This window comes from Aotus nancymaae, unplaced genomic scaffold, assembly GCF_030222135.1.
Source record: "Aotus nancymaae isolate 86718 unplaced genomic scaffold, 86718_ANA_hifiasm-v0.15.2.pri h1tg000033l, whole genome shotgun sequence".
In the NCBI taxonomy this organism is placed as follows: domain Eukaryota; kingdom Metazoa; phylum Chordata; class Mammalia; order Primates; family Aotidae; genus Aotus; species Aotus nancymaae.
This window is the reverse complement of record NW_026988447.1, coordinates 15,195,381-15,208,085: the sequence shown is the minus strand read 5'-3', so window position 1 is coordinate 15,208,085 and position 12,705 is coordinate 15,195,381. Positions and strand designations below refer to the sequence as shown.

At 34.6% G+C, this 12,705-nt stretch overlaps 1 protein-coding gene across 4 annotated transcripts in view; it reads right to left on the bottom strand.

Annotated features, from left to right (window-relative positions):
- Positions 1-3,503: 3,503 nt before the first annotated feature.
- FBXW7 (F-box and WD repeat domain containing 7) overlaps positions 3,504-12,705 on the bottom strand; it is a 239,323-nt gene continuing 230,121 nt past the window's right edge. For all 4 annotated transcript variants that reach the window (XM_012448556.3, XM_021666697.2, XM_012448558.2 and 1 more), the window contains 5 exons: positions 11,879-11,992; positions 10,410-10,591; positions 8,274-8,499; positions 6,437-6,647; positions 3,504-5,406 (listed from right to left, as the gene is read on the bottom strand). In XM_012448556.3, coding sequence (XP_012303979.1) covers positions 5,138-5,406; positions 6,437-6,647; positions 8,274-8,499; positions 10,410-10,591; positions 11,879-11,992 — 1,002 coding nt within the window. In that variant the 3' untranslated portion in view covers positions 3,504-5,137. The remainder of the gene's footprint in view (positions 5,407-6,436; positions 6,648-8,273; positions 8,500-10,409; positions 10,592-11,878; positions 11,993-12,705) is intronic.

The window sequence follows — 12,705 nt, the reverse complement described above, 5'->3', positions numbered from 1 at the left end:
GTGAAAAAAAAAAAGAGGCCTAAGGGAATAATGGTATGACTCAATAAGAACAAGAGGCTTATTCTCAGTTTCCAATATATTCTTGTGTATGTATGTATGTGTATACACACACACACACACACACATAAACAAAAGCCATCTTCAAAATGTAGTAAGGCAGGGAACATTAAAACAATCAATGTCAGAAGCATTTATTAAAATCCATTCATCAGCAAACCTAAGCCACTTCTACTATTAGAATTACAAATTGCACTGCAAAATAGGAGGTTCTCTTACAATTGCTGTAAGGGACAAGGCTGGATCCTTCATTGGCTGATGAATCTGAGGGAGTATAGTTACAATTCTGATTTTTACTCGGGCAGGGGATGACTCAAAGAATGAAAACGAAGCTGTGTCTGAGGGGGTATTGATTGGGGTGAAATATTTCAAAAACTTTCCTTCCCCTGAAGGGAACCAACCAGAAAAAATGTAAGCAATGGAGTTTCACGTTTCTGGTTTCAACATGGAATAGAGGGAGTTACAGGGGCAAGGACAGTGCTGGGTAGGCGCCTCTGAGATGTCTTCTCTTCTCCACCTACATACCTTTGTTTCAGTGTGCAATGCATATCTCAGGGAGAAGTGTACAGAAAACCAGGGCTCAGCTGGGTCTGGGAAAGCTGCCCTTGATCCCCATTTCACTTTAGGGAAGAGAAAAGCACAGAGGTCTTTTCTAGCCTCTAATCAATTCAGGGAAATAGAAGAGTTTAAAACAGGCTAGCTCAAAGCGGGTAAGGAAAATGGCTTAAAGCAGTTAATACAAATAACTAAATGTCAATTACTTTTTTGAAATGAAACAAATAAGGTTGGCTGAAACATTTACTTAACCATTTGGTAGGCATTAGTCGTTGCAAACTAATGAAATAGCTGTGGTAATTGAATCTCAGTAAGGGGGTTTCAAAGTGTCAAAATTATAAACAATTCTAATAAAAAATAATGAGATAATCAACTCTCTTTGCTCAATTCAAGAAGTATACTAAATACCTGCTACTGGCTTTAATGTGTTACTTTTGTGTCCTAATTTCAGCCTTAGTTTCAGGCAATGTTTGATATTTGGGAACTTGTAACATCTAAATATGAAGAGTACTTATATCTGTTATGAAGATTTTAAAATGTACAGTTAAATAATGCGATCCATTTTTTCATTAAGGAGGCCACAAAATGGAGTTCTCTTGGTGACCTTTTTTTTTTTACTACAACTATAATTTTGATTCCTATAGAATGATGCTAACATTTTCCCTTTCAAGAAAAGATCTACCGTAATAAAGATTATTCATTTATTCATAAAATGATATTTAATGAACACCTAAATACAGTCATCCCTCCATTAGTTGTGGGTTCTACATCCATGGATTCAACCAAATGAGAGTCTAAAATATTTGAAAAAAAAAGGATGGCTGTGTCTGTATTGAACACGTATAGACTTTTTCCCTTGTCATGATTCCCTAAACAAAACAGTACAATAACTATTCACATAGTATTTACATTGTCTTAGGTATTATGAGTAATCTAGAGATGATTTAAAGTATACGGGAAGATTTGCATATGTTACATGCAAATACTATGCCATTTTCTATCAGTGACTTGAGCATCCATGAACTTTGATATCCACGGGGGTGGGGCTGGGGAGATCCTAAAACCAATCTCCCCCAGGTACTAAGGGGATGACTGTATATACAAAATCACTGTTAGGTGCTCAATATCAGTCGATCTCACAAGGTTTCTGTAAGACGCAAATGAGAATCTAGGTGGCTCCACTTAATGGATTGCTCTGTGTGTGTGTGTGTGTGCGCGCGCGTGTGTGTGTATGAGCGCACACTATTTTTTTTTTTTACATAATCTGAATGAGTCACAAATACATTCAATTCTCAAATATTGAAAGTTATCTGGGTCTATTTACTTAAAAAAATTTAATAGAAGCTACCATTTACTGAGGTCTAAATGCCATCAGTATGTTATGTGCTTTATAACGTTTCACTTTATCTTTTTATAATAACCTTAGGAGATGGGTATCCTCTACATATTAAATGAGGAAACATGAGTTCAAGAAATGTAATAAAGTCCCACTAACTAGACCATATTAGAACTGAGATATGAATTCAGGCCTATTTGTCTGCAAAGCCTGTGAACTCATTCTATTCTCTAAAGTTCTAAAAATGGATGTTTCTCTACAATTATATTATATAGTTAAGCCTCATTTACATGCTTTTATGAGAAATCAAGCAGCTTCAAGAACTATCAAAAGAATTACAACTTTTTCTTGACAACTCACAGTCATCAAAGTGAACAGTAGTCATGGTTTGGGCTGTAACCTGGCTTACTCTAAAGACCCTGCACTTCACAGCCTAGTAGGATTTTTGCCTTGCATTTAACCAGGTAGTTTTTTTTTTTTCCCTTTACCCTGTCACTTTCCCTTGTTATTTTTATATCTGTAATTTGCTGTGGACTTACTATTTGATTTACTAATCAAATAACCAAATGTACAGAAATGGTATCTAAAGCAGTGGCTCTGAAACTTTAGTATCCACAACTCACCTGGTGAGCTAGTTTAAATGCAGGTTCTTGGGTCACACTCCCAGATGTTCTGATTTAACAGCTTTGGGAGAATGAGGCCCAGGACTTGCCCTATGAGTAAAGAACACATACTTTATGACTATGAGAAAGGAAGTCCATTTTTAGTAACTTAGATTTTCATCTGTGGCCTGGTTAGTTGAGTATACATATATATCTCCTGCTATTTGAGATATTAAATATATTTAGAACTACATAGTTTCTAAAACAACTTTATTTTTCCCCTTACATTATAAAATACTAGATTTGTTGAACAAAATGGCTACAGAAGAGTCAGAAAATACCAGAAAAATGGCTTATTTCCCTCTCAAACCTTGCTTTAGTCTGTCAAACTTTCTTAAAGGACAACATGTATTTATTTAGTCTTTGGAAATATGGGTTTGAGTCCTGGCGTTCTGCTAGTTATATGATTTGACAAATTGCCTAACCAGTCTCAGCTGCAGATTTTTGTTCGTCCATAAAATGGGAGATAATAGTGTCTATTTCTCAGGGATAGTGGGAGCTTGAGAGAGAATGAACAGAAAGTATTTAGGGTAAGCACTTAAAATGTGGTCAAAATTTCAAAATACATTTGTTACTTATAAGCCTTCTAGTTGTAATTATCACAAAAGTTTTGTGATTCTTTGAGGGAACCAGACTTCATATTTACACACCCCAATGCAATCTACAGAGATGAGCACAGTGGAGTGTCCTCCTTTGTAGTCTAGGAGAGAAATAAAATTTGCAGTTGCAGCACATTATCCTTACTTTCCTGTATAAAATAGGCTTGAAGTATTGATTTCTATGTCACACAGCAGGAGAGGCAAAGAAACCAAGACTTTGCTGATTTAAATATTATAGACAAATCCTAAACTTATAATGAAGTATTATTACTTCGATGGAAGAAACAGACATACTAACATGAAAAAACACATTTTATTGCACTTAAGTTATAAGAAAATAAAATTTCTAAGTGAATCAAACCATAGACACAATCCCTTTAAAGGTTGTTTTCCTCCATCATGTCAGGTTGTTACATAACTAAAATTAACCAACTTGAATCTGATTGTTTTAAATCAGACTATAAATAAAACAAACAAAAAAAATAAACAGAAGGAGGAAAAAAAGATCACCTAGGATACAGTGTTAAACCACTTTCACAGTTCAGCTTGAGTTGTGGCTCTTGGAGAATGAGGCAAACCATCTGACTTTTTCATTCATTTTGTTTGTTTGCATGTGACGCCTTTACTATAAAAACTGAATAGTTTCTGCTTTGTCAGTTACTCAGAGCAATAAAACTGTAACAGTTGTTTTCCCAAATACTGTAAAACACTAAGACTGACCAGCAACTTTATTTTAATTTTGTGTTTTATATATTTTTAAAATATTTTGTCAGTTTTACGATGTACGTTCATCCATTCACCACAGCCCTCAAAAAGAAAAGTTTCTCCACAGAACAGGCAAGTAATAGCTCTGTTCCAAGGAATGTGTTTTAATTTTTGCCCAGATAAAAGAAAATAAGCTTTGCACACACTCTCAATTCTTTACTTGCAGGCAAACTTCACTCTTTATTATCTGAAACTCTTCCATTCTCAGCCTCTTAGAGGCACAGATGGCTCAAGTTTCAGTGGCAAAAAGTCTTTTTTCCGTAACCAAACTAGAGCAAATTTGGAATTCAGTCTGGGACTAAAACGTCACAGCAGAAAAAAAATAAAAAAAAATAATTTGCTTTTTTCTTTCTTTCATTTAGCAGCATAAATAAGTTTGGCCACTGGGAGTACAGTACAGGGGTGGGACAACAATCCCATATTTGAAGACCTACTTCTAGCACCAGCATCAAGAATTAAATCCATCTCAGGACTCACAGAACCCAGGACAACTTGCCACCTTTGAGCAACATATGCATTGAAGAATGTATATGGAAGCAACAGTAAATAGATTAACAGAGGCTAATACTGTGATTGATTGACATTGGCAATGGTTGGCAAAAAAAAAAAAAAAAAAAAAAAAAAAAAAAAGCTTTTCATGATAACTGTACAGAAACAATTCACAGTAATTTTTTTTTAAGCTTTTCCACTCCAGAAAAATGACTTTTTGTTGCAGATGCTCTCCAATCAGAAAGTCAACCAGTATGTGTTTTGATGTTATTGCAGTTCCTTTCTAGGTGTCAGTGGTAATAGAACAGGCTAGCAGAATCTGTAATGATGTTTCAGCATTAACACTGCCCAATGACCACTGGAGAAGAAAATAAAGAAATAATTGCACCTGGTTTGATTTAGAAAGTCTCATTTTGCAAAGCTGCCCTCAGTCAAAAGTGAAGCCTTTTATGTGATGAGACAGCAGACGCCTCTCTTGTCAGTTATGGTTTGTCATCTCTTCTTCTTTTCCTTCTTAGTCTGTAGGTCTTTTCAATCTGTTGCCCCAAGCCAACATCCTGCACCACTGAGAACAAGGGATTTTTTTCTTTTTCTTTTCTTTTTTTCTTTTTTGCAGGGGGAAGGGCAGGGAGTATATTGTCTACACAATTGGACAAATTCATCTTTTCTGCTCTTCACTTCATGTCCACATCAAAGTCCAGCACCAGCAGCTTGGTTTCTTCAGTCCCATTCCTACTCCCAACTGCACACACCAGCTTTGTGTTTGAGGCTCTGATCCGCCACACAACTCCCCCACTCCCCCCACTCTCCAATGTGACTAGGTTTCGAATAAATTCACCCGTTTTCAAGTCCCATAGTTTTACAGTTCCATCATCTGAGCTGGTAATTACAAAGTTCTTGTTGAACTGTAAACAGGTCACAGCACTCTGATGCTTGTTGGGACCTAGACAAAAACCAAAAGAATTTAATTACTGGTTAGAAATAATGGCTATGGGTTAGTTACATTATAATTTGTAGACTTCTACTTTAGAACATACAATAAATGCAACATTTGAAATGATACTTATTTAGAAACCTATGTCCTCAGTATTTTAGGATCAGCAGGGATGTAAGAAAATCTGGTAGTGATTTGTAACTGAAACATTAACTTTCAAGAGTCTGTCGTCCAAGAAGCTTGGTTAGCTACCAGACAAACATCTTATTTTTGGCTGTGTGAAAAAGAGCGTTCCTCGGTGAGGATGTAGACAGTACAACTTTATGCTTTCTGCTGATGGACAAATGAGCACTAAGAGATCTATTACCCCCACCACTGTGAACCAGTCAAAGCTGAATGGACACTATTCCAAAACTCTGAGGTGAGACAAAACCAACGAGTAAAAAGCTGCAATGTTGCCTATCAGATGGCCCCACCAAAAAAAAAACACTTTCTAAGGGCTACACCAAATAGAAAAAGTTGATCATGAGGCACTGTTATACCTCATCTAATATTAGTGATTTTCACTTGTCTCTTTCTCTATTTCAGTAGGTACTATTATTCCTCTCCATTCCAGGTAAGCACGTGACTAAATGAAGGCCAAAGCAATTTTCTATCAGGGATGCTTTCGTTTTTTTCAATAAGGTAGCCTTTTAAAATTGGACAAATTAAAAATGCAATGGTCAATCAAAAATTATAATGAGTAAGTTGCTTCTCTGATATAGCCAAGATCTTTCTTCTCACTGTTCCTTAAGGTTAAGTAGAGTCAACTGAACATGCAGGAAGTGATTAAACAATTTTATATTACATATTAAAAAGACAGTTTAAAACATCTCCTCAAGAGTAGACTAGTTCTGTAAGTCAGGGTAAAAATGAACTTTTCTGAAGTAAGCATTCTGTATGACGTTGGCTATTTTTGTAATGCTAAAGCTCCATATTTCTCTTGAATAACAATTTCATTTTTAATGGACAAAACTAAAGGTGAGTAACCAATACTTACCTTGCAATGTTTGTAAACACTGTCCTGTTTTGATATCCCAGATTTTAACTGTAGAATCTGCATTCCCAGAGACAAGAATATTGTCTTTGAGTTCCATTCCACTTGTTAACGACTGATGCCCTGTTAACGTGTGAATGCAATTCCCTGTCTCCACATCCCAAACTCGGATTGATGTATCAAGAGATCCACTGACCACATGGATACCATCAAACTACAACAGACACAGTTTATTAGAATAGAAGTAAGGATACTTTTCCTAGTAATTACTGACCTTAATTCTAGCAGGAATGTTGGGGGAAGAGCATGGGAAACAGTTAATGCCAGGAACAAAATGAGGTGCTAGGATAAACTGGCAATGACAATAAAGTGCATGTCATCAAGCAACTCTACAATGTATGTTCTCAGATACTTCTATCAGAAATGCTCATCTTTATACTCAGCAGCTTCAAAATAGATGCAGAAACAACTTAAAATGAAAACAAAGCACCTAAAACAAACAATATATTAATTTTCAAATCATCTGTCCCCACTTAGCTATATACCATGGATGACTGAGAGAATTGTTATTTGAGTTTTACTTCCCACTAGGAAGTTGAAACTAATGACATAGCTTATGATAAATGGAGTGCTTATTAGCACCTAAGGCATGAAAAGGGCTAGAGATAACTTTTGTGATGTTCAAAAGTAAGTTCCATTAAAAACTGTGTGTAAAATAAAATTTCACTTATAAGAACCTAATGTTAATTAGGAAATGTGCCAAAAGATAATTATATCTGGAATCAGAAGAGGTGGCATTTTGATATCAAAAGCACACTACAAACTACCTCTTCTCCAGCTTCCCAGCTACACCAAAAGCCAATACCAATCTATCATTTCTATTTAATAATGTGGCTACCTCTTTTCTCAATCAAATAGTTTAAATTAGAATATTATATTGATTAGGCTTCTGAGCATATCACAAAACATACAAACAGTTGCAGCCAATTCCCCTTCCACCAAATTCATCACCTTTTCTAATTTAGCAAACATCTTTATCATATTGCCAGTATTTCATGACATGGACAATATCCCTTTGACAAAGAAACAAATATCCTAAGAACAGAACTGTTAGTACTAAGACTATGTACTAATTTGCTGAACATTAATGGGCAGTAACTGGCAAATAAACTATATAAGCTATAGAAAATATTTTAAAATTGAAAATGTTGCCTTTCTGGAAATAAAACAAGATTCATATTCTAAACCTTCTATTCATCTAGTTAACGATCTCAAAATATGGCAATGTTTTTAAGGATACTGGCTTGAAATGTAAACAAACAAACAAAAAAATCAGCTTAGTCAACTTTACTTCTTTATGACTACAAATCAGTGCCCCTGGGATAGTAAAGCGTTTTATGCAGAAAGGATCTATTTCCACTCTGAACGGGGACGGAATCACAATTACATGGTCCATCAACTTTTAGCTATCAAAGCAAAGGGGCAGTTTTGGCCATATTAATCCTCTGGCAAAGGAGTTTCTTAAAATCCAGGTTACTCTCCTATGAGACTATTTAGCCATTAATTAACACAGCAAAACTTAAGAGTCCCAAAGTGTCAGGTTGCAAGACAAATATTTGTATTTCACAGGGAAAATAGATCACAGAAAGTTGAAAGCATTTAAATAATTTTGAAATTTATACTTTCTTCATGCCAATTTTAAAGTGTATATAAACAGAGGAATAATCTGATTAATCTTTTTTGGACTACATTGGATCAGCAATTTGACAGTTATTATCTGGGTAAAACAACCTTATGATTCATCAGGAGAGCATCTAAGACAGAGATAAAGATCTCTTACCTGTAATGAATAGACTCTATTAGTATGCCCCTGCAACGTGTGTAGACAGGTTTCAGTCTCTGGATCCCACACCTTTACCATAAAATCATATGCTCCACTAACAACCCTCCTGCCATCATATTGAACACAGCGGACTGCTGCAACATGACCCATCAACACATGTAAACACTGGCCTGTCTCAATATCCCAAACCCTAAGAGTGGCATCTCGAGAACCGCTAACAACTCTGCAGAGGAAAAAACAGAAGAAAAAAAAACACGTTTAGAATTTTTAATAATATGAGAAAACATGATAGATGAAGTCAGGGTTTCTTAGCTTTTTCTTCTTAGGAACAACTGTTTTCAAAAGAAATCCTATATAAAACCTTGGTATATAAACATACAGTATGGGAATGGGAAGTTGGGAAGCCTAGAATGCTGCATGCTTGTCCCCAACCTGTGGGCCTTAGTTACAGCAACCCAAGATTCTATGGGACGGAGTTTGAAAGCCACTGTACCATATTTTTTAAAAAGCAGCAGCAGCTGCCTCTGAATATATACAATAAGATCTTGATTTTAGAAATAAAATGATAACGTGGGCATACAAAATGTTAATGGGAGAACTCTAGGTGGTAATAGTTTAAATAATTTAAATTCTCTTCTTTATGCTCTTTGCCATTTTCCAAAATTTCTATTATGAAAGCATATACTCCCTTGTGATTAGGTAAAAAATTCAATAAAGGTTATAAGACAAAACAAGTCAGAATTTGGAATTTAAACAGCTACAGATTTGTGTTTACAGTATATATTCTAGTAGAAATTAACCAGTTTTAGACATGTCCTCAAACACAAGCTGCTTATGCTTCTAATGATTACATTTATAAATATGCAATAGTCTATAAGAATATTAAGAGATACAGATTTTAAAAGATATGCATACCTTTAAAAACAATGGCTATTCCTTAAACATTTGGTTCAACATTAGCTCTTCTGAAAACCAGAGCAATATACTAATACTTCGATCATTTTTGGATTACAAAACAAAGCTGAAAACTCATATGTCCTTATGTCATTCTTAAGAGATAACAAAATACCACAGTTTCTATATTTGAAACAGTACAAAAGTAAAGGGTTGAGAGATTTAACTCAGAACATAACGGAAACTGGAATGCAAGGTCTCTTGATACTCATCCCCCAAATTTTAACAGTATAGCACACTGTTCAAAGTAGATGTAAATGACAATTGAAAAGGTACTCTTTTTCACATATTATAAATCTGGTGTGAAATCTGCTTAGTGTAATGATTCTTAATGAAGAAGATGCTATAGACAGAATTAAAGGTAAAGACTGCCATGGATTCACTGTAAGGACCTTTCAGAGAGACCTTTTTGACAAATTAGGTAGAAATCATACTGATTTAACAGGGGTATGATGAAGATAATAGAAAGATAGGATTTTAATAGGAGGGCTTTACAGGAGCAGATAAAAGCAACAGCAAAGACACCGAGAAGAAAAAGTCAAGCAGTCCAGTTTGACTGAAACCATTTTGAAAACTGGATTGAGGATTTTTTCCTTAATTCATTAGTCAACAGTAGGCTCACAAAGCCTTAAGAACTAGGCAGTGAGACTATCATAATTATAAAAGAACCGTATGTCAGCTGTGTAAAACATAAGTTGACCAAGTTGGAAAGCTGTGATAATAGTTCAAAATGAGAGAACAAATTACCCACAGGCCTCAGCTTTTGCCTAGAGCTAGAGGCTATGATGGGGTGGGTGTAAGGTGGGTAGGTAATTAGAAAGGTTCAGATGTTTGAAACCTGAATTTGTCCCACTTGCAGAAATAAGAATATCAAAAAGAGAGAGAGAAAAAATGATACCTGCTTGAAGATGATGAGTCATCAAAGACACAGAACAGTAAAAAGGATTAGAGAGTTTCAAAGAGGAAGCAGAAAACACTAGCGAATGAGAAAGGAAATTTACAGACAATCCCCAATTTTAAGACAAAACACTATGGCTTTCCTAGAATAGAAACATCTGAAGTTTAATAAAGTCTAATTCAAGAGCACATTGTCACTATTTCTGTAAATCTACACAGAAAGGGCCCAAATTCACAAATAACAGAGGAAGAAGTCCCAGCCACGATAAGATTTTCCCTTACCTTTTTTCATGAAGATGCATACAACGCACAGTAGAAGTATGCCCATATAAGGTGTGTATACATTCTCCAGTCTCTGCATTCCACACTTTGAGAGTCCGATCTGTAGATCCACTAATGATGATGTTGTCTCTCATTTGTGATGACCATACTCCACCTGTATGTCCCACTAATGTTCTCAGACACTGGGAAAACACTTAAGATGATTACTTTTGGGTAGAAAGGAAAAGTGATTTAAATATTTTAATAGCTCATTAAAATTTGGAGTAAAGTTATTTATTCAATTTGTTTGGCTCATCAGAAAATATTTTTTTACACATCCATATAAAATGATCCCATCAATATTTATTGTTTTGTTTATTCAACAGCATTATAAATTTATATAAGCACAAGCAAGTGAAGAACAAGTATGTAGAAAGCAAATATTATGATATAAAACATAATATAATAAAAAAGAAACATGATATGAAAGCAATTATGATAGCTCTGGCCTGACCTCTTCGATGAAATAATACTGAAATTGCAACTGAGTTTCTTCCATGGGAGTAGATTCAATGAAAGTATGCCAACAGTGTTGGGTGTGGCTACATACCACATTTTATCTGAATCGGTCCCAAGGTAGTAGTTAGGAGCCAGTGAAGCTACTTCTAGACATGTAAAGACAGATATTAAAACCCTGAAATAAATCCCAAACTAATATTACACTACGGAAATATAAAGCTGCTATAAAAAATTTTAACATCTGACTTGGAATATCTATAAGATACTTGCCAAGAAGCAACACGGTAAAAGACATTTTAAAAGATATGGATTTGTATTTTTTTTTCCACACTCTCTTCTGTTATTTTTTTAGGTGATCAATTACTTAATTCATGAAAATATTCTCTACTGGACAGATAAAAATATTCACTGGAGAATCATTAAGGTGTAACATGTTACACAGTCAAGCTGACTGCCTGGGCTACTTTTTTCTTCAAACTTAACATTTAAATGCCTAGTCCTCTCTCATCTCACAAAGGTTTAAGATAAGTCAAAATTAACATGATATATTAAGTTCTAAACTACAGGAAGGTTATCAACAAAGCAGTTTATAAGGAAAAATAATATCCCTCAATTATACTTTTGAAAAACATTACAAAGTAATGAGGTATAACTTAGGTAGTAAATAAAAGTGGAAAAAAATTGAGCCAAGAAAAATACAAAGCACCCTTGAAAATGTTAAAATATCTGTCACAAAGATAAACTATGTAATTGAAAAAATAATAATGAAATCTCTATCATGAGAAACATAATTATCCTCATGCCAGTGACTTTCATAAATATAGGGGAAAAAGCTAAGTTACAAGCTCTGATATTTGCTATCCAAATAATTGAGAATTAAAAATGAATTACTGCTTTCTTTTTTCCAGTTGCTACCTGCAATGGTAGACACAAAATGATGACTTTGTAAAGTGTAGGAAGAGTAAACTTACTTTGCCCGTGACTGCTGACCAAACTTTTAAAGTGTTGTCATCAGAGCCACTAACTATTCGGTTACCACAAAACTGTAAGCATGTGATCACATGATCATCATGTCCTTTCAGCACCTATAAGATAGATGCACAGATCAGAAATATGTTAATTAAATTATGTTCTTTAAAATACTGTTGAAGAGAAAAATGAAGGCATAAACAGGAAGAGTAATTTGTAGTCTATCTCTAGAATTAAAATTTATATAAAATATAAAGCTTTATTCTTCCTGACTGACAAATCCAGAATTAAACATTTTATTGTTTCCATATTCTCTTATTTACACTCAAAACATCAACTATTAAAATTTTACTGCATCAATTGCATAAAGATGGTTCAAACACCAAGGTATTTGAAAATAATCTATTTTATTGGTTCAAACCAATAGAATATGCCTCTAATTTTTACAACTTTGACACACAAGAACAAAATAAGCCTCTATTAACCAATAAGAGTAACAATTATCAGCCTTCTCAGAACAAAAAAAAAAAAACTACAATAACTCCCCAAATTGTTTTTTTTCCAGTTGTAAAAATATGCCCAATAATGTCAAGTGTCTTTCTCATTCTTTATATATTTGAAATGTTGTAAGACAGAAAACCAGAATTATGCCTCAATTTATAAAAATAAAACACAGAAAAGCCACCAAAACAAAAACATGGACACTCCTCAAAAAATCACGTTTGGTTGAAGAAACCCTGTCTCTACTAAAAATACAAAATTAGCTGGGCGTGGTGGTGCATGCCTGTAATCCCAGCTGCTCGGGAGGCTGAGGCAGGAGAATTGCTTG